Below are 25,120 nucleotides of genomic sequence, written 5' to 3'. Positions count from 1 at the left end.
AAAATAAAGACTTAGTTCAAAACAACTCGGGAATACTAACTCTTCTTTCTCCTTGGCATTTATTTTTCCAATTTGATCCCAAGTTATCTTTGGAACAAAGAACCATAAGCACTACATTTTTGAAGGGAACTTAGTTTGTTGCTGTATCACTGAAGTGCAATCTATTATCCCTTTAGTGGTCTCCTCTTTTAATTAGGACAGAATGAAAATAACTCCTTACCAAAGCAGTCCTGAATTTAAGATGGTGTAAGAGGCAGTAACTTAATTCTGGCCTGATAGGAGCTTAGGAAGTTTTGCTTCATCAGGAGCATATCAGTCCTGTTACTCTTGGTTGGCGCTCAATGAGAGAGAAGCAACACTCTTACTGTAAAGTTTCAGATATGGATAAGTAAGAACAACAACCCCTCACACTGGGGGCCAGGTTGAACACCAAACCTGTGAAAAACTGGAATGACTAGTTCAATTGTGATCATTGTTCCCAATTCAAGTGAAATATACGGAAGTATCTATCTGAACAAAGTCTGGGGCAAAGAAAGGACAAAGTCAAGCTTATTTGGCTGGAATGCTGCCATATATTTAAGGAAACCAGAACCAACACACAGCATCTTTGCTCGTTCACAGAAGAGATCTTTTTAACAGCTAAGATTGTATTATTGACAAACTCGTAGCAAAACTTCACTTAGAACTTCAACTTGTGGTGCCTTGTCGCTGTACCTTTTTGCAGTACACAACCAAATGTAATCTCTGAACAAACAACTACCTAGGGTGACTAACACAATTCACTAAAGTTTGGTTATAAACTGAAGTTTCAGTAACAGTCTTGCAACCATTCCTTTCCGTTCTCACTCATGTTAGGTCCTTGCTTGTAGGCAGAACTATGAAAACAGAACTGAATGCCAAATTACACGTGCAATCTGGAGTTAGAAGTGCACCGAGTTAGGACTTTCTGGCTTGCTTAAACTCGGATCACATTTTATCCTGTGATATTTTATCATCTTAACATGACCTCCCTCTGAACTGTAACCAGTCAGGTTTTAGGAATGATTTAGTTTAGGAATATTCCGTTTCATATTAACCTGATGTTCAAAAATGCTTAAGACTTTTGGCCCCATCCACAATTCTGTGCTAGGAATAAGGCTTAAACAAAGACTCGGGAGCAGCCACAGTGCCTCAGTGTGAAAGTGGATGTGACTGTAAAAGCAAGTAACTGTCTCCGAAACCTTCCCACAGTAACAGTACCTTGACCATGCACGCTGTGATCAGGGGTAAGTTCTGCTACATAATTCTAAAACATCTTTCCAAATTAAAATAGCAGGCAATTCAAGTTTTCAAAATCCAGTTTAGTAAAAAGTACTGGCTTACTTGAACAGGGTGTGCTTGCAAGATTGCAATATCCTGATCTACTAACAAAAGGATTTGCATTAATCAGCTCCACAGTGAGTAGGGTAGTCTTTTGTGAACATGGCGGGAGCAACTCCAGATTTATCGTCTTCCAGAAACTCGGCATCTTCTGCCTTGCTGTCTGCAGCAGCCTGAACCTGTTCTCCTGCCTTGACATCTTCAGGAAGATGGACAGGGCCTTCTGCCTGCCCCCCAAGGTATGTGGGAGTGCTGTACTTCATAAGAATAGTCTTAAACTGTGCCAAGGGCGCATTCGTGCGAACTCCCATAGGATCAAAGTGGGTTCTGCTTACTCTGTATCCAGCTTCAGAAAGATAGTTTAAGAACTTATTTAACCTGAAAAAAGCCCCAGACATTTAAAAAGGAGTTAATGCTAATAAGGCCAATTCAATGTAAGTTATGTATCAGTTGTCATAGTAATCTAAGACTGGAACTTAAATGAAAACCTTACTTTGGCATGTTCATTCCTTTAATACTGTGTCTGTGGATATTGTAGTAAAATGCAGGATGCTCAGCACTGTTCTCAGATTTTTGTCGCTTGGCTGCATTTCGAATCACTTCATCGCTTTTTCTTTTTCCTGGACCACAAAAAATGCCAGTGAAACCAGTTGAGTATTCAGTGAGGCCACGAAAATTGCCAGTGAAGCCAAAGACAGTACATACAAAAAAAAGCCACACAGCAACTACAGTTTTGTGTCTGCTTTTATAACCTAATATTTTGCAGAGTTAAAATCTAGCCTGAATTTTATTAACATGCCATTTTCAGTAATAAAAAGTGAAATCAATAAGGCTTCATGGAGTATTTAGCGTTCTGATTTTACCAGTGAATACAATTCTGGATGAAGGTAAAGTAAAATCAGTAGTCGGTGGGAAAATAAATCCTGACTACCAATATTGTTAAATATAAAAAAAATACATGAACACTAGGTTGGCTTAGCCATCACTTAAACTATAGTTTACTTTGAAACTGCTAGAGTGACACCAAAATGATCAACTTACCATGTACCAAGTAGGATTCTGCAGTAGTATTTGGTGTTTTAATATATACGCCACACTCTTCTAGAATACAATTAAAAGTCAAAATTAATTCTACTGTAAGACAGTAAAATGGCAAAATGCCTTGGTTAAATAAACAGAAAGAAAGAATACCACATTCTGGCCTAAAGAAGGAAATGTAGTAAGCAGCATACATATGTGTAACTTTTACTTACAAACTCAGTAACTTGTGTTTAGAGGACATATTCAAAATACAATTTCATTTAACAGTGGAACAGCATTCCCGTACAGAAAGCCATTTGTTTTGGCACACCGATTTGCAATCCCTGTGGGGTTGGCAGAGCATGACAGCTGCAGCCCTCTCTTCCTAACAGCACATGCTCTCAGGCTGGGATTGGGGTACACCAAAGAACTACCAGATGCTTCGTATTTCCATCTCCTTCAAGGAACGTGCTGGATTTCATGGCAGTCACCCTGCCTGCATTATCTTCAGTTGGTTTAGGACCTGTCATACCGATTAAAGATGTCTAAATCCAGCACTCTGCCTCTGACAGCCCCTACTCTTTTTGCAGCACCAAAGACCATCTGACAAGAGCTGACAAGTCCCACACTGCATTCCAAGCAACAAACATTTTCTTGACCTTTTAATGAATACACTGCTGTTAGTAGTCAAAGAGCAATATCTCTCTAAATCACCACAAAGCCAGTCCTTTTTGTGAACTGTCTGCCATTTTTCTTACCTTGTTTGTTCTCATCATAAAGACTATGGATAGAAAAATGTTTTAAAGTTGTACAGTCTGCTTCACAAACTAACGTCTTCAAAAGTGGCTGAGCTTCATCCAAACCATACTGGACAGCCTCAAACAGCATTCTTCTGAGGAATCCAGTGTTAAAGAGGGCTCCTGACCTATGACATACAAGACAAGTGAAAAGTTAAGACTTCTTAATGAAAGCAAAAAAGTTGCTCTAAAAATCTCTTGCCCAAATTGATCAGCAACTGTATTACCGCAATGTGCTGCATCAGGCTGACTGTGTTCTTAACTTAGCAATATTGAATTGCTTTGTTTCCAGTGACAGTAACATTGGTCTTGTGTTAAAAAAATCAAGATCTCAACAATGGTAATTTTATTTCCACCACTGACTTGCCCTACTATGTTCAGAAAGTTATTTAACCCTGTTGTGGTTTATCCCCAGCCAGCAACTGAGCACCACACAGCCGCTCACTCCCCGCCCCCCCCCCCCCAGTGGGATGGGGGAGAAAATCAGGAAAAGAAGTAAAACTCATGGGTTGAAATAAGAACAGTTTAATAGAACAGAAAAGAAACTAATAATGATAGCACTAATAAAATGACAACAGTAATAATAAGAGGATTAGAATATATAAATGATGCACAATGCAATTCCTCACCACCCACTGACTGACATCCAGTTAGTCCCCGAGCGGTGATCCCCCCGCCCCCAGTTTATATACTAGATGTGACGTCACATGGTATGGAATATCCCTTTGGCCACTTTGGGTCAGCTGTCCTGGCTGTGTCCCCTCCCAACTTCTTGTGCCCCTCCAGCTTTCTCGCTAGCTGGGCATGAGAAGCTGAAAAACCCTTGACTTTAGACTAAACACTACTTAGCAACAACTGAAAACATCAGTGTTATCAACATTCTTCTCATACCTAACTCAAAACCACAGCACTGTACCAGCTACTAGGAAGACAATCAACTCTATCCCAGCAGAAACCGGGACAAACCCCCAGAAGAAAGGTACTGTCAATTGTCAACCATTTCTAACACTGCTTTGAAAAAGCTTAAACAGAAGTCTTAAAAGACTTAACAAAAGGATTTATTCTTGTTTCTCACAAGAGAAAATTTTAAGTATTAGTTATCAAGCAGTGTATTATTTACTACCACCAGCACATGTAAGGATTTACTAAATAAATTCTCCACAAGTATCAAGTAATAAACTGTTGCTTAATATTTGGCAACTAGAGGAACACACAGCCAGGTTCTCCTGTGTAGGACATATTATGTAAGTTGCACTGAATCTGAAGTTTAAAGCAAATTTCTTATTATTTATTAACTGGTTTGAAGTCTATGATAACAAAAGCAAAAACTGAATACCCTACTAAATTCAAATCAATTCAGTGTTTCCTGGATTCATCCTGATTGCTATAGCACCTTTTGTAGTGCTAAAATATCCAGAAGACTTGCATTTTTATTGCGTGACGGAACAGCTGACCTCCGGAGGTTCTTCCAACCCAAATTAATTCTCCAGTTCTGGTACTGTGTTCCGTACTTACCAGAGTGGACCAAGAACTACTGCTGTCTTCCCAGGCATACTGCCATGACAATCACAAGGGAGCTGCTGATAAGGGTTTTCTACAACAGAAAAACAGGATTTAAGTTGTTTTGGAATAGTCAGCAATGCCTACTTTACTGGAGAGAGATGACATAGACAGAAGTAGTAGCTTACTTCAGTGGAGGTAGTTGGAAGGGCAAGCAACAGCAGAAATGTGACACCGTTCTCAATTCTGCCAAGTAGTAGTGCTTATGAGAATTTAATGATTGGTGACTTGATCTTTAATCATTGTTAAAGCATTGAAGGAAAAAAAAACAACTAAAAAGCCACATAATTCCTATGCTTCTTGGCAGAATTCAAGTAACAAGGAAATTGTTAGCCTTCCTACACTTATATAAGTAGCTGTCCAGGTTAACAGTAAATAACAAAAAATTTTTCAGAGATCAGCCAATTACATCTACAAAATATAGCCCACCTACAAGTTTCCTAAGCTGTAAGTCAGCTCGCTTGCAAGTAAGGCATTAAGTAAACAATTCATTTACTAATTAAGATCTCTACCGTAACACTGTACTCATCAGTTACTCACTTCTGTTCTTAAAACTTGTATCTAAGGTTTTTTAATCTTTTTAAACAAGCTCATTGCATGCTCCTGCACCTGACTTTGAGCAGGGTAGTCAAAGACACCACCAGTTAGTAGTTAGATATCCAAGAATCGGTAACTTTGAAACAAGGTTTTTCCTTTTATATTCATTCAAACTACCATCTGGCCTCTTCGCTTAATTTTTGTCTCCTACCTCTGCTAACTCATGTATAGAGACAGCCCACAAACAGTCAACTTTTAACCTAGAGGCTGCCTTCATTTACCACCAAGTGTTAGATGAATTACAGGAATGTTGCATACCTTTCCTACCACACCTGCTGACATACTTCCATAAGGCATGGATACTGCCCAAGGCCAGGCAGAATACACCCTCATCTGATGGCAAAGTGATACTGCTTAGTCCACTACATTTTGAGGTAACTGAAATGAACAGTAGGAAAGCAATCTGACACTGAAATCTATCAAGCTGCCACTGTATGGAGGAACTGAATGGTAGCCAAGACTGCCCCACTTTTCATGCCCTTCACTGAAAAGACAGATCCATAGGCATATCAGGCATCCTGGCAGCTTCAGCAGCTACAGCTAGTTGGAATATGTCCTGTCTAGAAACAAATCCAGTACATTTACAGCAAAATCCATACAGACAACTAATCTAGCCCACTACCAGAAAGCATGGTACCTTCTCCACCTCATACAATACACTTGTTACATTAAAGGGAATTATTACTTTACTAAAGGGATGTAGATACAAACAAGGCCTAAACAAATACAAAATGGAGAAACAGGAATCGGACCTTCTAGAAAGTACAAAGGAAAAGCCATTTACCTTCTACCATATTACCCTCTTTCTGAAAAATTCTCTCTTCGCACCATTGGCAATGGATGAGGTATCTTATTTTCTTTGCTGAATCATCCGCAGGGGATGGCCCCCTTAAAACTCTGACCACTACTAGAACAAAATGTTCTAGAGCTACTGCAAGTAAAACTTCAATGCCTTTGTTACAGCGAGCTGCAGCTCTATGAAGGAAGAACAAACACAAAACCACATTGTACTGAAATCAGCAGACTAAGATTGCCATGGACACCTGAACCTTCTGGAAGATTCTTGAGCTCATCCACTTTCTAGAAAAGAGATACTAAAGATCCAAGAAAGTAATCAGGAGAAAGTGTTGTTTCTCAGGTGCCTAGTTTTGTCTACTGCCTGTAAAGCTATGCAAATCTTGTTTTACTTCTTTTTATCACATCTAGAAATATTGGTCTGTCACCTGCATCATCTTTCTATCCCAAAACCTACCTATTGCCAGGATATTGCAACAAAAAATATAAACAAACTAAATGAAAATCCAAGAAAGCAGAAATGTAGAGGGACACACGTGATGGTAAATCATTGAATGTTGACTAATAAGGACTGTGGGAAGGTAAGTGAGCAGTTCCTGAATATAAGCTTTGAGAAGGAAGAAGAAATCTTTAGGGAGTTGGAGCATGTAAGCCAGAACACAACTAAAACTTTGCTTGAGCAGCATGTCTGTATCTGAGAATATTCTGCAATGAGCAACTTCACATATGCAGGGTGAAAAAGAAGTAAAATCTAAACATATTCAGGTCAGTATTTGCGCTCTGGCATTCTGAAAGACCTCTGTGCACTTAATTTTCCTCCCAGTCTTTCCCAAGCAGTTAGTTGTCCCATCCTCTTGCCTGTACCTTTTTTCCCCCTAATTAGGGACCAGGTTTTATGTCTTCATTTATTTAACAGACTGAATTTACTGAGAGTATCTACACGCAAATGAATAATTTCACAAGTTAGTAATTACGTGTATCTTTTTAAGCTCGAGCACAAGGATCTGAAGTGAACATCAGTTTCTACTGAAGCAAGTCTAACTGTAATGCTTAGCTAGAAGCCATTCAAGCAGCTTCATTAATATTGACAGAGTCCTATGCAGCACTAAAATGACAAAATTGACAGAGGAATAAAAGAGTTTGCAGATAGGAAAGTCTGGGTATTGCTTTTTCTATTACTGTCTCTCCCCAGCACCAAGAAAACTCCCCACCATCCCAAACTCCTACCCTATTTATGCATTTTCACTTTGCCCAGTCTTTTAGTTTAAAATTTACATTATCCCATAGCAGCACACATAAAATATGAAACAATAATTTTGTATCAAGTAGTCTGGCTTTTAGAATTAGGGAATTCTGCAAACTGAACATGTACAACCTACAGCAGCAGTCTCAAGTTTTTTATTGCTAATGATTTTCTAGTCCTTTTTTTACCATAATTTGAGCTGATTTAGCAGTACCTTGTCACAGCAGCAATTACTATTCTGGCTGCCAGTTCCTTGTAGTACTCAGTTCTGACAATATTACATCCGTAATGACGCAGGGCAACGTGTTGAGCCTTTGCATACAGAGAACTGATGTCTGTGGACGTGAGTGACACAATTCCAAGATTTCTCACATTTCTAAAGGCAGAATCCAGATAATTCACAGAAGTTCCGAAGGGATCCAAATGGCTGAAGAGAAAGGAAATACCACTGAGTATCTATAAATGCTCAAGAGTTTAGCTTCAAACTGAGGAAAACACCATTTTATAATCTTCACCTATGGTCATATTTAAAACAAAAGGGGAAACGGGACTAAAATTTACAGCACACCTCTCATGAATTACTGTGGAATACTTGCAAGAGCCAGGGAAGCACTGTGCTGGAAAATACACATCACCACAAAGCCAGCAAGTACTTTTTTTTGCATCCTGACTGACTTATTCAAGTTATAAGAATATTGGCCTGATGCTTACCTTCCTCCTTAAAACAAAGGGAAACTTCTAAAAACAAAAATATCTTCAAATGTATGCATTCCAGTTTACGTACTAAATAATTAGCCTAATTTTCAACCTGAATACCTGCTGCTTAGATCTGGATGTTAATCAATAAAAAAAAAATCTGATCACTTATTTTGACGTCTGTATAGGTTTAGAATGTACGCATCTATAAACCCAACTTGGAAGAATTAGCTTACTTTAATTGAAAATTAATATGCTGCAAAATCAATTAAAACAAGAGGTGCAATAAAGTCCTACACAACAAGATGCAAAGGTATGAATTTTAAACTAATTAAAAGTTTTAAGAAGAAAACCAAAAAGACTGATTTGACATTTCTCTATCAAAAGTTTGGCTTAAAATTTTCATATACATTTGTAGTCCATTCTGGATGTCAGAAGGGCTTAATATTTTTCCAGCGATCTCTAAAACATTTAACATTAAAGTCTGTTCCCACACCATTTCTGGGACAACAGAATTACATTTAAAATACCAAGTGACTGTTGGTTATTTCTTTCATTCCAACTTCCCCCAATAATCATATACTGGGAGACAGGGTGGGGTGTGTCATTATCAAACTAGAAAATTATTAACAGAAACATTCAACACTTACATAAAATCAAATGATCTCAAATGCATTATAACATTGGCATCCATTTTTGTCACCTCAATGGTGTCACTATTTTCTCCTCCATCTCCCATAGCTTCATCATAGTCTTGTTCCTTAGTGTGCAGTTTCACCTTCATTTTGTTTAAATGGCAGTTTTCCTGAATCATTGTCACAGAATTTTCATTACAATCATTAATTGTAACCTTCACAGAACTTCTGAGATGCTTTGCCCATTGTAATCCCATTATACCTAAGGAAAGACAGAATTGTAACTCCGTGACAGAATAAGGAGTTGGTTTCCAAGTTGCTGAACTCGCTAAGAAAAAAATTCATCCTTTTAAATGCTTATAATACAGAAGTATGTGTGATGCAAATTTTGTCACGTTCCTGCAAAAACGTGTTGGTGACCTTCTGCCTCAGCACAGAGTGACAATGGGCTATGTAAAGGAACAGTCTGCTTGTCACCTTCTTATATGATAACTGGGGCCATAGACCAAAAGATTTTTCTAGCAGGCTGGACCCCCAATCTGCAGGAAAGCCCCTTGGCTTGTTCAACACTCCAGTGTAGCAGACAGACTCCTGTGACAAACCACCGTAAAACATAAACTTGAGAATAGGTATTGCGAAGATTTTTAGGCTCCCTCCAAGTGTTTATTGCTGACTTCTGTAGTAAAGTCTATGGCTACATTGTAGAAATGAGGACAGGATGCACTTGTGAAGTCTGGCCAAGTTCAGAATGGTGATAAATTCATTATAAAGAATTTTAATGCAAAATATTAAGCAGTTACTGCTGTTCTCAACTACAACCTTAAGTTTGCAGTAGCTGGCTGATAATGAGGCAGCAATCCAGATCTCTTCAGATTTTTGTTCCAAATGGTTAATAGACATTGATATAACTACATTTAGTTCATGATCAGAATTTTTTTACTCAATTAAGAGATGATTCTGATAAAGAAGCTTGGATTCATCACCATTTTTAAACTCCAGGTTGATTTTACAGCTGAATTCCACAGCCTCTTGTGACTAAAAGAGATCTGTGACTTGGATGCAAGTTTAGGAAGATGCCATTTCATGGACATTAAGGCAACTGATTGTAAAGGAGACCACTAAACTTTAGTATTATTTACAGTCTCTTCAAAAAGCCTAACACCAGGCTCTTGATGGCTGTTTTTTTTATATGGAAGCTAATGACTCCCTGCCTAAGGAAGAAAATTATTGTGTACCTCACGTTATTTTTCAATATGCGTTGTCAGTTACAATTGATTTCTGCATCTTCATACTATTGGGTATTAGCCAAAAGATTAAAGATATTGACTTTACCAGTGGCACCGAAAGCATCCAAACATTCTATCGGTTTACGTTCCTCAGCTAGAACAGCTAGTGCGCAGAATATCAATTGCCTTGAAAATAAAAAAGAATGGTCATAGTAAGTAAGTTGATAAAATATTTTTCCTTCCTTTTCCTTATTTATTTCCCTTGAACATAATACTAGAACATTTAAGCTAAACTCTACCTTTTACACAGAAGAATTATAAATCAAAAACCTCAGCTATCTTTAAAAGTTTAATTCTACAGCAGGATATTTATAAGGCAAGATCCTGAATCAACTTACTGGAAGAAGTGGCTAGCATTCAAAAGTAAATAGTGTTTTTCTTACTATCCTAGCACAATCTGGTACTACCCTACTAATGGCTCTGTGTTTAAAAAGATGTCAGAAGTTACTGTAGAGCAATGAAATTCCACTCTGTTGAGGAACAGGCCTTGTTCTTTTAGACATGGCCATAACCTTAGTTGCAGTGGCCTTCTTCAGAGGCATGCCTTAGCGTTCACAGATGGATGAGTGTCCTTGTTTCAGCTGGGATAGAGTTGATTGTCTTCCTGGTAGCTGGTATGGTGCTGTTTTTGAGTTCAGTATGTGAAGAATGTTGGCAACACTGAGGTTTTCAGTTGTTGCTAAGTAGTGTTTAGTCTAAAGTCAAGGGTTTTCCAGCTTCTCATGCCCAGCCAGCAGGAAGGCTGGAGGGGCACAAGAAGTTGGGAGGGGGGACAGCCAGGACAGCTGACCCAAAGTGGCCAAAGGGATATTCCACACCATGTGATGTCATGCCCAGTATATAAACTGGGGGGAGTGGGGGGATCACTGCTCGGGGACTAACGGGGCCTTGGTCAGCAGGTGGTGAGCAATTGCATTGTGCATCACTTGTATATTCCAATCCTTTTATTTTACTATTGTCATTTTATTAGTCATTATCATTATTAGTTTCTTCTTTTCTGTTCTATTAAACTGCTCTTATCTCAACCCATGTGTTTTACTTCTTTTCCTGATTTTCTCCCCCATTCCACTGGGTGGTGGGGGGAAGTGAGTGAGTGGCTGCGAGGTGCTTAGTTGCTGGCTGGGGTTAAACCATGACACTGAGCTAACTTTAAACCCGGAAGCTCAAATACTAACAGCACTGAGAACATGAGGGGTCAGCACGGGCTGAAGCGCAGTCTCATGCATTGGTGTCAATGCTTGCACCTTTAAGTTGTCGTGCAGACACCATTCATGACTCTCCTTAAAAAAAGACCATGTTTGTTCCTTCATTGTTTTAAATGCAATAACGAGAAGACACTTGAGAGAATCTGAGTCCCAAGAGAAAAAGGCCTAGAATATGAAAACTGTGAATTACAGGTATGCTGCTGTTCAGTTAGAGGAGAGAGAGCACTGACTATGCATAGTATCTTGTGGAGATTCACAGAAAACCATTTTAAGTGTATACAATGAAGTTAGTTTCCAAGTGTGCTCCTTTCAAATCCTGTTCTCCACAAACTACTCATTACAGAAAAATACTTAATTGCTTCAGAAATGACAGTATTTCCCATAGTGTTCTTGGGTTTAAATATTATTTGTCAAGATGAGTGTTCTGATGGAAAACTATTTCTCCCACCCTCTGAACAGAAGTTTCACAGGGTCTGATTTTCAAAACGTGAGAGTATTTTTCACTACAAACTCACCACCCCTCTGGCGCATCCTCCTACTCCCTGTTCTCTTACCTGTTGAGTTTCATTTTAGGATTAAAATAGGAATCTGTTTTCTGAGGTGTGGAGTAGTTGGGAAGAACCTGAACATCTGTGGCCGACTCTTTCAGCACTTCATGAGAAGACTTGGGAGCAGGAACTAAAAGAAAGTAATTGCAGGGGAAGGAAAGAGTTAGTGAGAATTGAAATTAACGTTAGCACGTTTGATAAATTAAACTGAAAATTTGCTTCCATATAGCAAGAAGTCTGGGTTATGCTGTAATCCAACTAGCACATGGATCAGTTAACAAGTATGTGGGGGAAAAAAAAAGCAGGCAACAATTTATCTTCTAGTCCTAACAGTGGCAGATAAGGATCAAGCTCTACCACAATTTTCATCCCATAAAGTACCACATTTGTTTCTCAGTTGCACTCCTATTTATCCACTCAAATTTAAGGAAGCAAGCCCCTGAGCCTGACACTTAGCACATTTGTTTCACGTATTTGAACATAATATATTGCTAATCAATTAAAACCCTATTAACATAGTCCTGAATGTATATAATGAACTGCAAAAATCCTCAAAATCCTGGATCTAATCTCTGTAAGTTATCAAACAGCTTCATGAAATGTGTATAGACAGTACAAGCATGGGGACGACTTCAGCACTTAAGCTTTTTATAAAGTAGTCTGTGGCAAAACAAGCTTTCTGATTTGACATGCTGTCATTCCTGAGCAATTTATCCCCAGTCTAACAGTAGCAAAATTTACCCAGGAGCAACCAGAAAAAATCTGTTAGCTATCAAGTTGATACCTTTCAGTGCTCAGCCTGGCTATCTCTCAGTGCTTTCAAATACACAGACTACGTATCTGTGAACAGCTCTACCACGCACTCCACGTTCATAGCCCCCAAGTGTTGCTAAAGCACCTAAAAAACATGAAATACCTGACCTCTGGATTTCTCCTCTCCCTGTGAGGAAAAATAGCCAGATGCATTTTGTTAAAAAAATGACAAATGGGCCATACTTTACTTACAGCTCTGAAGAGAACAATACAGAGATTAATGTATTTCACAACACAAACTCTATTTAAGTTAAAGGTATGGAATATGCTAATATCGCTTCTCAGACATGCAAACTGATGCCCGAACACTAACCTACTATTCCTAAACCACATATTGGTAACAGAAAGAAGGGTGATCCTCATAGCTCCCAGGATCATCTTTACTATATTGTATCTAGATAAAAACCAGACTTCTACACAGAGACAGTGTCTTGGTTTTGGCTGGGATAGAGTTGATTTCTGTCTAGTAGCTGGTATAGTGTTATGTTTGGGATTTAGGATGACAAGAATGTTGACAACACACTGATGTTTTCAGTTGTTGCTAAATAGTGTTTTGTCCTGGTTTCAGCTGGGATAGAGTTGATTGTCTTCCTGGTAGCTGGTATGGTGCTGTTTTTGAGTTCAATATGTGAAGAATGTTGGCAACACTGAGGTTTTCAGTTGTTGCCAAGTAGTGTTTAGTCTAAAGTCAAGGGTTTTCCAGCTTCTCATGCCCAGCCAGCAGGAAGGCTGGAGGGGCACAAGAAGTTGGGAGGGGACACAGCCAGGACAGCTGACCCAAAGTGGCCAAAGGGATATTCCACACCATGTGATGTCATGCCCAGTATATAAACTGGGGGGAGTGGGGGGATCACTGCTCGGGGACTAACGGGGCCTTGGTCAGCAGGTGGTGAGCAATTGCATTGTGCATCACTTGTATATTCCAATCCTTTTATTTTACTATTGTCATTTTATTAGTGTTACCATTATCATTATTAGTTTCTTCTTTTCTGTTCTATTAAACTGCTCTTATCTCAACCCATGTGTTTTACTTCTTTTCCTGATTTTCTCCCCCATTCCACTGGGTGGTGGGGGGAAGTTGAGTGGCTGTGAGGAGCTTAGTTGCTGGCTGGGGTTAAACCACAACATGTTTATGCTAAGTCAAGGATTTTTCAGCTCCTCATGCCCAGCCAGCAAGAAGGCTGGAGGGGCACACGAAGTTGGGAGGGGACACAGTCAGGGCAGCTGACCCAAACTGGCATTCCATATCATGGGACGTCATGCCCAGTATATAAACTGGGGGGAGTTGGCCTGGGGGGATTGCTGCTTGTGAACTAACTGGGCATCAGTCAGCAAGTGCTGAGCAATTGCATTGTGCATCACTTGTTTTGTATATTCCAATCCTTTTATTATTACTATTGTCATTTTATTATTGTTACTGTTATCATTATTAGTTTCTTCCTTTCTGTTCTATTAAACTGTTCTTATCTCAACCCACAAGTTTTACTTTTTTTCTGATTATCTCCCCGATACCAGTGGGTGGGTGGGTGGGAAGCGAGTGAGTGGCTGTGTGGTGCTTAGTTGCTGGCTGGGGTTAAACCACGACACAGAGAAAAAGCAATCAGACTACTTTTCAACAGTTACAGTCTGGGCTGTAGCAAAAACCCCTCAGTTTTTACATACCAGCTAATCGATTATGTGCTTTTTACTTAACTGCTGTAGAGAACAGACAACTTGCAAAAATAAAGGAAATAAAATTAATTTTCAAAATTTAGCATTCTAGTTATTTAGAAAGTTTTCAATTTAGTTTATCCAAGTTTAGAAACAAAAGTCTAATTCCGGAGAAAGTCAGGTAGGATTGTAATTTACCAAAGAAGTATTGACACCTCTATCACAACTCTTCAGGACTGAAAAAAAACATCATCTTGATTTGTGAACCCATGCTGATGCATTTTGAATAAAAAGCAAAGGATTTTTATATTGCAGAAGGATTTACTCCAGACTGTTTTAAGAAGAAAGACGGCAAAATACAGAGGCATGAAATGCTCTGTACAGATTTTGTTTTATGGATGCCATGTCCCCCATTCTTTTGGAGACACAGAAGCCTGTATTTACAACATTAAATTAATTGTAAAGGGAGTATTATTTATCAATAAGAACAGAGTAACTGGTCAATGCAGAGACTAAATCAGAACACTGCTACACCTTTGAGGGAAAAAAAACAGTTCTGAAATAAGGGCAGATTTCTCATTAGTAAAGCTAAATCTGTTTCAGAATTTTTCCCATGTCTCTCACCCACATATCATAGTTATTGCATATGCTACATAGTATAAAAAGATTAAATGTTTTATGTAAGAACCTACTTGTAATAAACCTTGATTCAGTTTCTCCTTTATTCACATGACGATTAATATGACCTATCATGTCAGTTCTTCGTGTGATAGTTGCTGAACAGATGATACAATGGTAATGGGCTCCCATCTTTGAAAATGTCTGTAAAATATGCATAGTTTCAGAATACATAATCATGGTTAAAGTAGAACTATACCTGAACACAGGCATATGAAGAAGTCATCTGTCTGCTACCTCTAACGCATACAAAATATTTTGAATCTACAGCCACAGGGACTGTAAATAATCATACCCACAGAGCCAGCACAGCACAGCTATCCTGCCACAGCACCACAACCAGTTAAACTCTACCAATACTCTATACACTCAGCACACAGGGAAGGAACTGAGAAGCATCCATCCATCACCTGGCCTAATGAACCCTTCATCTCTTCCACATAAAGCTGCTGTTTACTCCAGTGTGACAGTGTTTTATACAATCCAGGCAGCTACCCGCCAAAATAACAGAGAGATACATCTACTTATATTCTGGACCAATAAGCTTTTGGTATCCCACCCCGAATAGCAAGACATATTTTGTGACTAAAGCAGATCACAAAAGTTCCCCTAAATCACCCATTTCCCCCACTTGGTAGGGTAACAAATATTTCTGTGATTCAGCATTTTTACCTGGTCTCCAATGAGGTTTGGTTTTACTGGATGACAAGGTAAGTGACAGATGCACATTCTGTACCCTGGAACACAAATTCTTGTCACATCACAGTACAGTAAGTAAACAGAATATATATGTCCTGTATCACATGGTCTCATTTAAGATTCCCAAATATTGCCGCAAGACAGCAATAAGAGAACATCACCAATTATTTGGTACATTCACCCCCTGCACAGGGAAATTTATCAGCTAATTATACATTTTAAATTTTAAAATGCACAAAAATTACATACAGGCAATTCATTTTAATAAGTCTGTTAGCATCCTACAAAGCTACGTTCAGGCTATACCGTATATAATTTTCAAAAGTACTTGTGAGTATTTTACAAAAGTATTGTTACCTGGCTAAAAGACTTGTGTGAAGACTCCTATAAAACTTATGTTCCACAGTTTAAAGAAAAACAAAAACAAGACACCTGCTAATGCATGCAAAACCAGAACTCCAGTCAGATAATTTTTAATTTAACTTTAATCTTGTCCATCTTCTAATTAGTCATTTTATTTCCCACAAACCCATACACCTAGTTCTTTAAAAGACACATACTGCTCACTTTCTTTTCCTTCTTTAACTTCTTGTAGGGATTTTAATGCATCTTACAAGCAGATAACAAGAGTCTGTTAAAAAACAGATAAGGCTACTAAATATTGATACTAAATAAATACTTTAAATATCTATCTGAAACCATGGAATCTTTATGAGCCAAAAATGACTGCGCACACTTGTGCATGTCTGATTATTAACAATATTACCAAAACTTTTATTAAAGTAATTTTCATGATATATGTATTTTAAATTTTACAGTAATTTTCATCACATGCCAAGCAATTGCTTTTTTCTAAGTGAGAAAATGCACAACCGTAACTATTTTGGCATGTAGAAGAAAACAGAGCTATTTTACATCGCAGGTCAAAATTCATTAGGTCAAAATATAGTTCTAATTCAGAGCTGGTAACAAGATGCTTAAGTCAAGAGGAATTTAAAAAGATGAAACACAGAACAATGTCCTACATGTCCACAATTTCTTATTGTATTTACTATTCAAATGATTGCCATTACCTTCAAATGCAACAGAAACTTTCCAGTGCAAATTCTGAAGGTGACGATGGAGTTTATGACTATAGCAAGCTTTGAATTTCTCCTCAGGACACAACGGACAAGGCTTCTTTTCATCTGAAAACACAAATAACCATAAAGTACGAGAAACACATGAAATGTAGTTGCCACTCATGTTAATAGAGATGCATGCTAAGAGAAAAAAGAATGGAGGTACTATGAATGGGAGTTAAAAGATAAATTCCCCAGGGTATATTCTATTTCAGGCATACACAAACTGAAAATTTATTGATTGCCTCTTTCTACTCCATAGAATACAGACAAGAACCACTATTACTCTAAAGATCATTAACTTCTACAACCTTTAAGTTTTGTTTTCTAATATTTTTTACTCCAGCAACATGAGGCTAATACAACTTCTGAAGAGTATTGCAGAATTTTGTAGATGAAGGCTACAGACTTGCAATGTTTCAAAAAAACCCCACAAAAACCAACCCAATTGAAGAGGTTAAAACAAATATCTGTCTTTCCTCCTCCTGAATCTTTTAGATAAAACAAGCACCCGGTATCTTTTTAAGCTGCAAAAAAGATAATGTACTCTATATTAAAACAATTTTTCTTCTTGGAAATCCTGCATAAGGGACAAAAAAGCAAAGGCAAGATTATCTGACATCAAAGGTGTTGAAGCACTTGAAGTACTAACCTAAATAAAAACTAGCTATTGGGAGACATACATTGTAGAGCTGTACACAGGAATTAAGCATCAGAATACACATACATCTGCTGCTGGGTCTTAAGACTACTGAATGTCAAACAACCCCCATGCAGAATTTAGCAGAAAAGCTTCTATGTGTTAGAATAGTACAGGATGAATACTGAAACATGCCACACAACACGGGCCATCTGTAATAATAATTATGTATCATAGGCTTGCACAACAGTAAAATTCCTTTTTTTTAGGACTTTTTAATGAGTGGGTTACTATGTCCATGCAGAGTTCCATGCCACTGAAGCCAACAGAGGCACCCTACAGCTCACCAAATAAATCACCAGTGTTCTCTACTGTTGATGAGCCTCTTTTATTGAATTATGATTTACTGAGTATCAAATACACAAGGCGATGGTAATAAATACAAGTCAGTCCATTAAGACACATGGCAGAAAAATGCTACATCCATGGCAGAAGAAAAAAAATTACTATGAGAATAGGCAAGGGAATAATGAGTTTCTTGTCACTACCATGGATTTACATATAACTTGGCTCAGCAACAGCTACAAGTACCAGACTTATGAGATACTTACGATCCATCTCCTCATTAAAAATGGAACAAATGCTCTATATAAGTTTTTGGCATATTTGTTAGTAAAATTAAAGAGTCATAGAGGTAGGTTATTATTTCCATCAGTGGCCACTCTAAAAGATTATTAAGGCACAAGAGCCATATGATACAGAGTCTATGTGGACGCTGATCTTTCTCTTCCATCTGTGAATAAGAACTAGTTTCAGTTGCAAGGGCTGCCACTACCAGCACTAAATACATACATGTAATCAGAGAAAAACTAAAAGTTGTAATAAAACCACTTCAGAGTCTTAAAAGCAATCCTCCAATATACATCTGGATCAGAAATGAATACAGAGCAGGGGAAAAAAAAATTCCAAAATAGAACACACATTTATTTAAACTGATATTTAAACACTGCAAAGACAACAGTTGGGTTCCATGTTTTCATGGCACTTGAAGTAAAATAAAAATAAGACTAAACTGTTGATGTATAGCTAAAATTAACATTTTGCTGATCCATGCACACTGCCAATGTTAGAAATGCTACAATGCAGAGGAAAAAGATGGAAAGGAATCATTAAGACCTTGAATTTACTGAAGGAAGTACAACATCTGATAAGCAAGGCAAGAAATCATAAACCTATTTTTTGTGAAACCCTCAGTCTCCAATCATTATAAATACATGTAGTGTATTAAAAATAAAAACTAAGAAAAAATGTAAATACCTGTAACATGAAGATCTGTGGTCTCAGATACTGCCATGGTAAACTCACCTTCTTTCAGGTCAGCTAGTTTCTCTAGATCAGCAAGATGTCTTTGGATTGAAATATGTTTCTCTGGAAAGCAGAGATATTTAGAAGATAAACATTGTCACTTAAAAAATTGGGTTTAGTTTACTGCTGTTTTTCTATGCATCATTTCAAATCTAACACTATTAGAGAACCACTATAATACCAACTGGAATACCTGTCTGTATCTGTTAACTTCCAAGGTGGAAGGAATGACTGAAAAATTAATCCCTAGAATGGTTCTTTAATAAGATCCAATTATTTCCATATATTTCTACTTGCTTTTTAATGCTGACACACATCAAATCTCTCAAACTGGAAAGACCTTCATTTGAAAAAACAAGCTGCAAAGATTAAGTCACATTCCATTTACTCTTGAATTTACTGCTTGGCATCATTAGTGAATGCAAATTGTGCACAAAGCAGTATAAAAACATCCTAGGAACTGTCTGGCAAAACTAAAATATCAGCTAGAAGTGGACCAATTGTCAATAACAATTATTCACTGTATAACCAGGATATATTAAAATTCTACCACCTTCCCCCTCACCCCCTTAAGAGGCTGTTTAACCTTGAAATTTACCTCCTGATTTTTCAACTTATCAGTCAATGGGAGCAGAGGAGAATTTGCTAAAAACAAGAGAATTAGCTTATCCAATAAATGACCTTTACTGGTTTCAGCACACAGAACATCCCAGTATACAGTTACACTGATTCTGTAGCGATTTTAAACCTTTGTGATGTTTTTACAAGGTTAGTCTTCAGGTTTTCTTATGTAAAACAAAGATGGTAATTGATCAATGTGCTCAAGATACAGAGGAGAGTTTTAAAGCTAGGGTTAAAAGCAATTCCTAGCTTTTAGTTTCTGCACTTAGACACAACAGATTTTCTCTGCTCTCTGTGGTACTTCTAGCATCAGAGCCTGGTGTAGCTCATACCTCACCTAACCTTGATTTCTTTTCTGTCACTGTGTATGTGCAAATTTCCACAGTGATTTATAGAAATGTTAGTAAGGGGAAAATGGCATCTCTTTTAAAGAGATTTCCAAAGCCTTAGGAAAATATTTTGTTCAGATGCATGGGAAGAAGTATCCACACCTATCGGATGTATGGAAAATGAGATTTCACACATTCCTTTTAGCTTTCTTCCCCACTATATCTACTTTTTCTCTTCCTTTCCTCAAGCACACAACACAAATATCCATAAGAGTTTATTAGCAAACCTCTTGGATAATCAGATGATACATCCAAAATGTTGCTATCAGATTCCCTTGTGGATTCTTCCTCCGTTCCTTTTCCTTCAGTTTCCAATTCTGACTCAGTAACTTTCACATCCAGGTTGTTGCTTTTCTCTTTTCCAGGGACAACCACACCATCTTAACAAAATCAAACAAACAAAAAAAACCAGTAAAAGTGTTGTTGATACAACCAAATTATACAAAGAGATTAATTTGTTTCCAATAATTTGGTGCTTCTAATAGGCAAAAATTACTACAAGTGTGAAGGACAAAATAAACGTATAAACAGTATGTTTAGAGATTATCACTCATCCTTGGAAACCACCGTGAAATAATGCCATCCTGGACAGGCACAACTGTTTGCCCATCTGTATCATCAGATGTTTAAAGTTAAAAAAATAATATTTACATGTTACTTTCTGGGAAAATGCAGTGCTATCAAGTCAAAGCAGGCAAGGAAGAGTCCAAATACTCATAACAATATACTAGCAGCTAAAAAAATTTGGAAACCAAAGTTTAGAACTTGTATTGAGTTTGTGTGGCAAGGTTTTGGTAGCGGGGGAGGGGGGTTACAGGGGTGGCTTCTGTGAGAAGATGCTAGAAGCTTCCCCTATGTCTAACAGAGCCAATGCCAGCCACCTCCAAGATGGACCCGCTGCCAGCCAAGGCAGAGCCCATCAGCGATAGCACCTCTGTGATAACAGATTTAGGAAGGGAAAAAAGTTGTGGTGGGCACAGAAACTGCAGCTGGAGAGAGGAGTGAGAACATGTAAGAGAAACAACCCTGCAGACACCAAGGTCAGTGCAGAAGGAGGAGAAGGAGGTGCTCTAGGCGCCAGAGCAGAGATTCCCCTGCAGCCTGTGGAGGACCCCACGCTGGAGCAGGTGGATGCCCAAAGGAGGCTGTGACCCCGTGGGAAGCCCACGCTGGAGCAGGGTCCTGGCAGGACCTGCAGATCTGTGGAGAGAGGAGCCCACGGAGCAGGTTTTCTGGCAGGACTTGTAACCCCATGGGGGACCCATGCTGGAGCAGTGTGGTCCTGAAGGACTGCATGCTGTGGAAGGGACCCACGCTGGAGCAGTTCGTGAAGAACTGCAGCCCGTGGGAAGGACCCAAGTTGGAGAAGTTCGTGGAGAACTGTCTCTTGTGGGAGGGACCTCACGACGGAGCAGGGGAAGAGTGTGATGAATCCTGCCCCTGAGGAGGATGAAGTGGCAGAGATAACGTGTGATGAACTGACCGTAAACCCCATTCCCTGTCCCCCTGTGCTGCTGGCGGGGGGGGGTGGGTAGTTAGAGAATCTGGGAGTGAAGCTGGGCCTGGGAAGAAGGGAGGAGTGGAGGGAAGGTGTTCTGAGATTTGGTTTTATTTCTCATTACCCTACTCTGGTTGACTGACAATATATTTAAGTTTATTTTCTCCAAGCTGAGTCTGTTTTGCCCATGACTGTAATTAGTGAGTGATCTCTCCTGTCCTTATCTCAACCCATGAGCCCTTTGTTTGTATTTTCTCTCCCCTGTCCAGCTGAGGAGGGGGGAGTGATAGAGTGGCTTTGGTGGGCACCTGGCGTCCAGCCAGGGTCAACTCACCACAGAACTGTTCATAACTAGTTGAACAATGTGAAAAAAGGAGGGGAGTAAGGAAGGAATTTGCTATCATCAGGGGCCATGATGAGTGTTAAGTGCTGGTGCCATCATCATTTGCAAATGAATAACTTCTCTGAGGTAGGCCTACTCAAGAATTTCAAAAAGTACTTAGGAGGCTGAGTGATTGGGCAATAAAATGACAAAAAACAGTCAAGTAGTGGACTTAGGGGAAAAAACCCTGATTTTTATTTCACATATGAATGCATGGACTCTGAGCGGAGCATCACCAGTCAGGACTACTACCTTGCAATTTTAAAATACAGTTTTGACAAAAGGAAGAGGTATAAATCCTAAGAAGTGGTGGATCCCTCTCCCCACCAACTGACATTAGGAACTGCTAGGACAGGATGCAGAAAGCCATGCTCAGCCTGCATACTGAAGGGTATTGCCCCTGACCCCCAAGCTTCAAAGGGACAGGTAGAACTAGGAAAGTTTCAAAAAAGGCTGACACTTAACAAAGCTATGGCATTGTTTCTTAGCTATTCAGAAGCAACAGAGCAGGCTATGACTTTTCAGCCTGGATAGGACAGATATCTGTAAGATCATGAGATGCAGAGAGAGATCACACAAGTAAACCACTGTCTATTCCAACACAAAAACTGGGATGCACCACATGGAGGTATCAGCTGAAAATTCAGAGCAGAAGAATGTTCTCTACATGACCTACTGCTAATGCTGCAGACCTCCCTGCCACAGGCTGCTGCAGATGCTGCAAGTCTATGACTGCCAGTCTACAAGTGCCAAAGTGAGTATTTTATGGAAGAGAAATCCACTATAGGATTTTAAATATAAAACCACGACCTTTGGCTCAAGAAAATAAGGAGTAACAAACCGGTTTGTGTTTGAAGATATTTCTGGAGCATGCATTAATGTATGGCTGCTCTGTTCTGCTAGTCTTCCCTAACCATCTACTCCTGGCCACTAGTGAAGACAGAATAAGGGCTGGAAGGATCTTATAGCAGTTCTTACGATTCCCCTGGGGTTTTCTGTTTGTTTGCTTTTAAACACTGCAGTTGGATATAAATCTTTGCTATTATTAAAAAAAAAAACAAAAACAGAAAGAGGAATACCTCAAGACAAGGGTTAGAGAAATTGTTCAGAAAGGCAGAAGCACAGAGTAAAATTATTCTGCCTACCTTAAAATATATCAAGACCAGCACTGCTACTCAGAGAGCACTGCTGTATTTCTCACAGATCTATTGTTAAGCTGACAGCTTACCTGAGACAGACTTGTATTTCCTGCCTACTTCTCAATTAAGAAGTTGCAAGATGCCTGGTGATAGTTTCTATATGCTTTATTAATAGAAAGACAGCAAGAAAATGAAGTAAAAGGATTTGTGGTAAGAAATCTGTAAGAACAATGACTTATTATGACTACCGGTGCTGAGAAAAACTGGAAACAGTTAGAAAAATGCTTAGTGAGAGCATAGGAGTGACCAAAGTCCACCACAGTTGGACTGTCTGCATCTTCAGAGCAAGTGTATAGGTTAAAATGGTTGAAAAATAGAGTATGCATATATGTACATACAGTTTGTATATATATCCATGAAGAAAGGTAAACTTGCACACTAAATGATTAAGAAAAGCAGGCTGCGACCGAAGAAAGATTGCACGATTTTTAAAACGCCTGTCCAGAACCACTGACTATGCACAAACATAATAATGCATCAAAAAGCCTACACTATACTTTTTTTTATTAGAAGAATCAGTTCACTTCAACTGTAAGACTGCAGTAGCAAATGACTGGCATCAATGCCACATTTGGTGCAGCTGGAAAACTGGCACAACCAGTTTAAACAGATTTGGCAGAAAATACTGAGGAGAAAACGTTTGGGGAAGAGACGGCATGGCACACATTGCATCCCCATCTGTGGTGGTGCAGACCCCCTTGGTTCACATTGCCAGCACTGGGTTCTTGTTTTGGCTACAAGTGCAGCAAGGTGGGACAATCTGGTACTTTCTTCTCCTGGTTATGGTACAGCAAGTTAGGACTACCAGGCACTCCCTAACTGTTCCTGAACCTCCTGCTGCCTGGATTGTGGCACACCCTGGAAGGTGGCAGAATTACGAGACAAGAATTGTGGCCAGAATAGAAATATACTGACCAAAGTCATCATCTCGCGATCCTGAGACCCTTCGAGCTCTGCGGCGTTGCAGCAGGCTGTGACCCAGTATCTCCCTCTGAGCTGTGACGCCTCTCAGGAGATTTCGCGAGGATTTCAAAGAGTAGATTTTGCGAGGATTTCAAAGATCATCCACGGATAGATGTCGATGAAGGAGAATAGCAAGTAATTTAATTCACTACAATTAGATTTCACGAAGTTTCAAAGATCACTTAGTACCAATAATTCACTGCAATTGCAAAGAGAGAAAAATCTTCATCACAGGTTAACCTCTATATCTGTGTGTGTGATTCGATTTAGGAAACTCTGTAGTGTGGATTATAGCACATCTTATTAAATCACTCAGGTAACCGGCTGATGATTAAGTATTGTTAAAAATCATATAACCTAATCTTGTGATTTACCGCAACAGTGCTGACAAATCTTAAACTGGTGCTGCCTCAAAGCTGCGCGGGATCCCAAACCCCTCACTCTCGACAATCTGGCGGAGCTGGCAGGATCCTACATCAGGACCCGCGCCGCCATCCCACCTCCCGCAGGCCCTGGTTTGTAACGCCACCTTCGGGAGCAGAGTTCGAAATAATCATAAAAGATGATCGCCCACACCACCACATAAACCTCATTAGATTTAAAGGGAGGAAAAGCTCGCGGTTTCGCTCTTTCAAAGCTCCCCGAGCACGGAGGGAAGCGCCGAGGCTCAGCCCCCGGGCCGGGCCGCCGCGGGGAGCACGTGTGGCCTCACCGCCCGCCCCGCACCGGCCCCATTCTACTCAAAGTCAGTAAAACGGGGAAAAACGGGCTTCGTTCACCTCACAGGGGTTTCATGGCGCAGGTGGAGGAAGAAAGGAGACGGCACGAGTGCGGCTCCAGGCGCCCAGCTATAAACTCAACCCCCCACCGGGGTTCTCTCAAGGCTCCTCTCCCTCCCGCGCCTCCGCATGGCGCCCGCCTTTCCTCAGCACCCCCCGGGCACGGCACGGCGCGGCACGGCGGGGCGGCGCACACCCGGGAAGTGGGGCAGCGGCCGGGCGCCGCGCCGCTCCTCTCAGAGGGGGACGGAGGGCCCGGCTCCCACCGCACCGCCCGCTCACGCTCCCCCCCCGCCCAGCCCAGCCCTCACTGAGCGCTGCTGTCTCGCCGCCGCCTTCGGGGTTCTCCTCATCGTCGTCCTCCCGCTCCGGCTGCCTCCGCTCGGGGGACAGCCGCGCCAGCGAGGCCTCCGCAGCCTCCTCCGCTGCCATCTTCTCCAGGGACAGCCCGGCAGCGGGCGAAGGCAGGAGAGCCGAGGTAGAGGGACGTGCCGCCCTACCCACACGCCTCTTATTTGGGAGCGGGGCGGCGCTGAGGGGAAGGTGGGCGGGGAGGCACAGCGGCGGCCCGGCACGTACGGC

The 25,120-nt window shown here is 40.0% G+C and overlaps 1 protein-coding gene across 2 annotated transcripts; it reads right to left on the bottom strand.

Annotated features, from left to right (window-relative positions):
* Positions 1–548: 548 nt before the first annotated feature.
* On the bottom strand, positions 549–25,120 carry TRMT1L (tRNA methyltransferase 1 like). 2 transcript variants are annotated; one of them, XM_069789575.1, is made up of 16 exons: positions 24,850–25,120; positions 19,945–20,097; positions 18,708–18,770; positions 16,655–16,768; positions 15,555–15,619; positions 14,897–15,026; positions 11,748–11,871; positions 10,035–10,114; positions 8,718–8,964; positions 7,586–7,798; positions 6,118–6,308; positions 4,692–4,770; positions 3,138–3,304; positions 2,401–2,460; positions 1,853–1,979; positions 549–1,737 (listed from the first exon to the last, which is right to left on the bottom strand). In XM_069789575.1, the coding sequence occupies exons 1-16, from the start codon at positions 24,968–24,970 to the stop codon at positions 1,422–1,424; spliced, it is 2,250 nt and encodes a 749-aa protein (XP_069645676.1). In that variant the 5' UTR covers positions 24,971–25,120; the 3' UTR covers positions 549–1,421. The 2 variants fall into 2 exon arrangements, with proteins under 2 accessions (XP_069645676.1, XP_069645675.1); XM_069789574.1 differs by having other exon boundaries at positions 18,660–18,770; positions 24,850–25,119.

The sequence above is a fragment of the Haliaeetus albicilla genome, chromosome 8, assembly GCF_947461875.1.
Source record: "Haliaeetus albicilla chromosome 8, bHalAlb1.1, whole genome shotgun sequence".
NCBI classification, from domain to species: domain Eukaryota; kingdom Metazoa; phylum Chordata; class Aves; order Accipitriformes; family Accipitridae; genus Haliaeetus; species Haliaeetus albicilla.
This window is presented reverse-complemented; position numbering and strand designations above follow the sequence as displayed.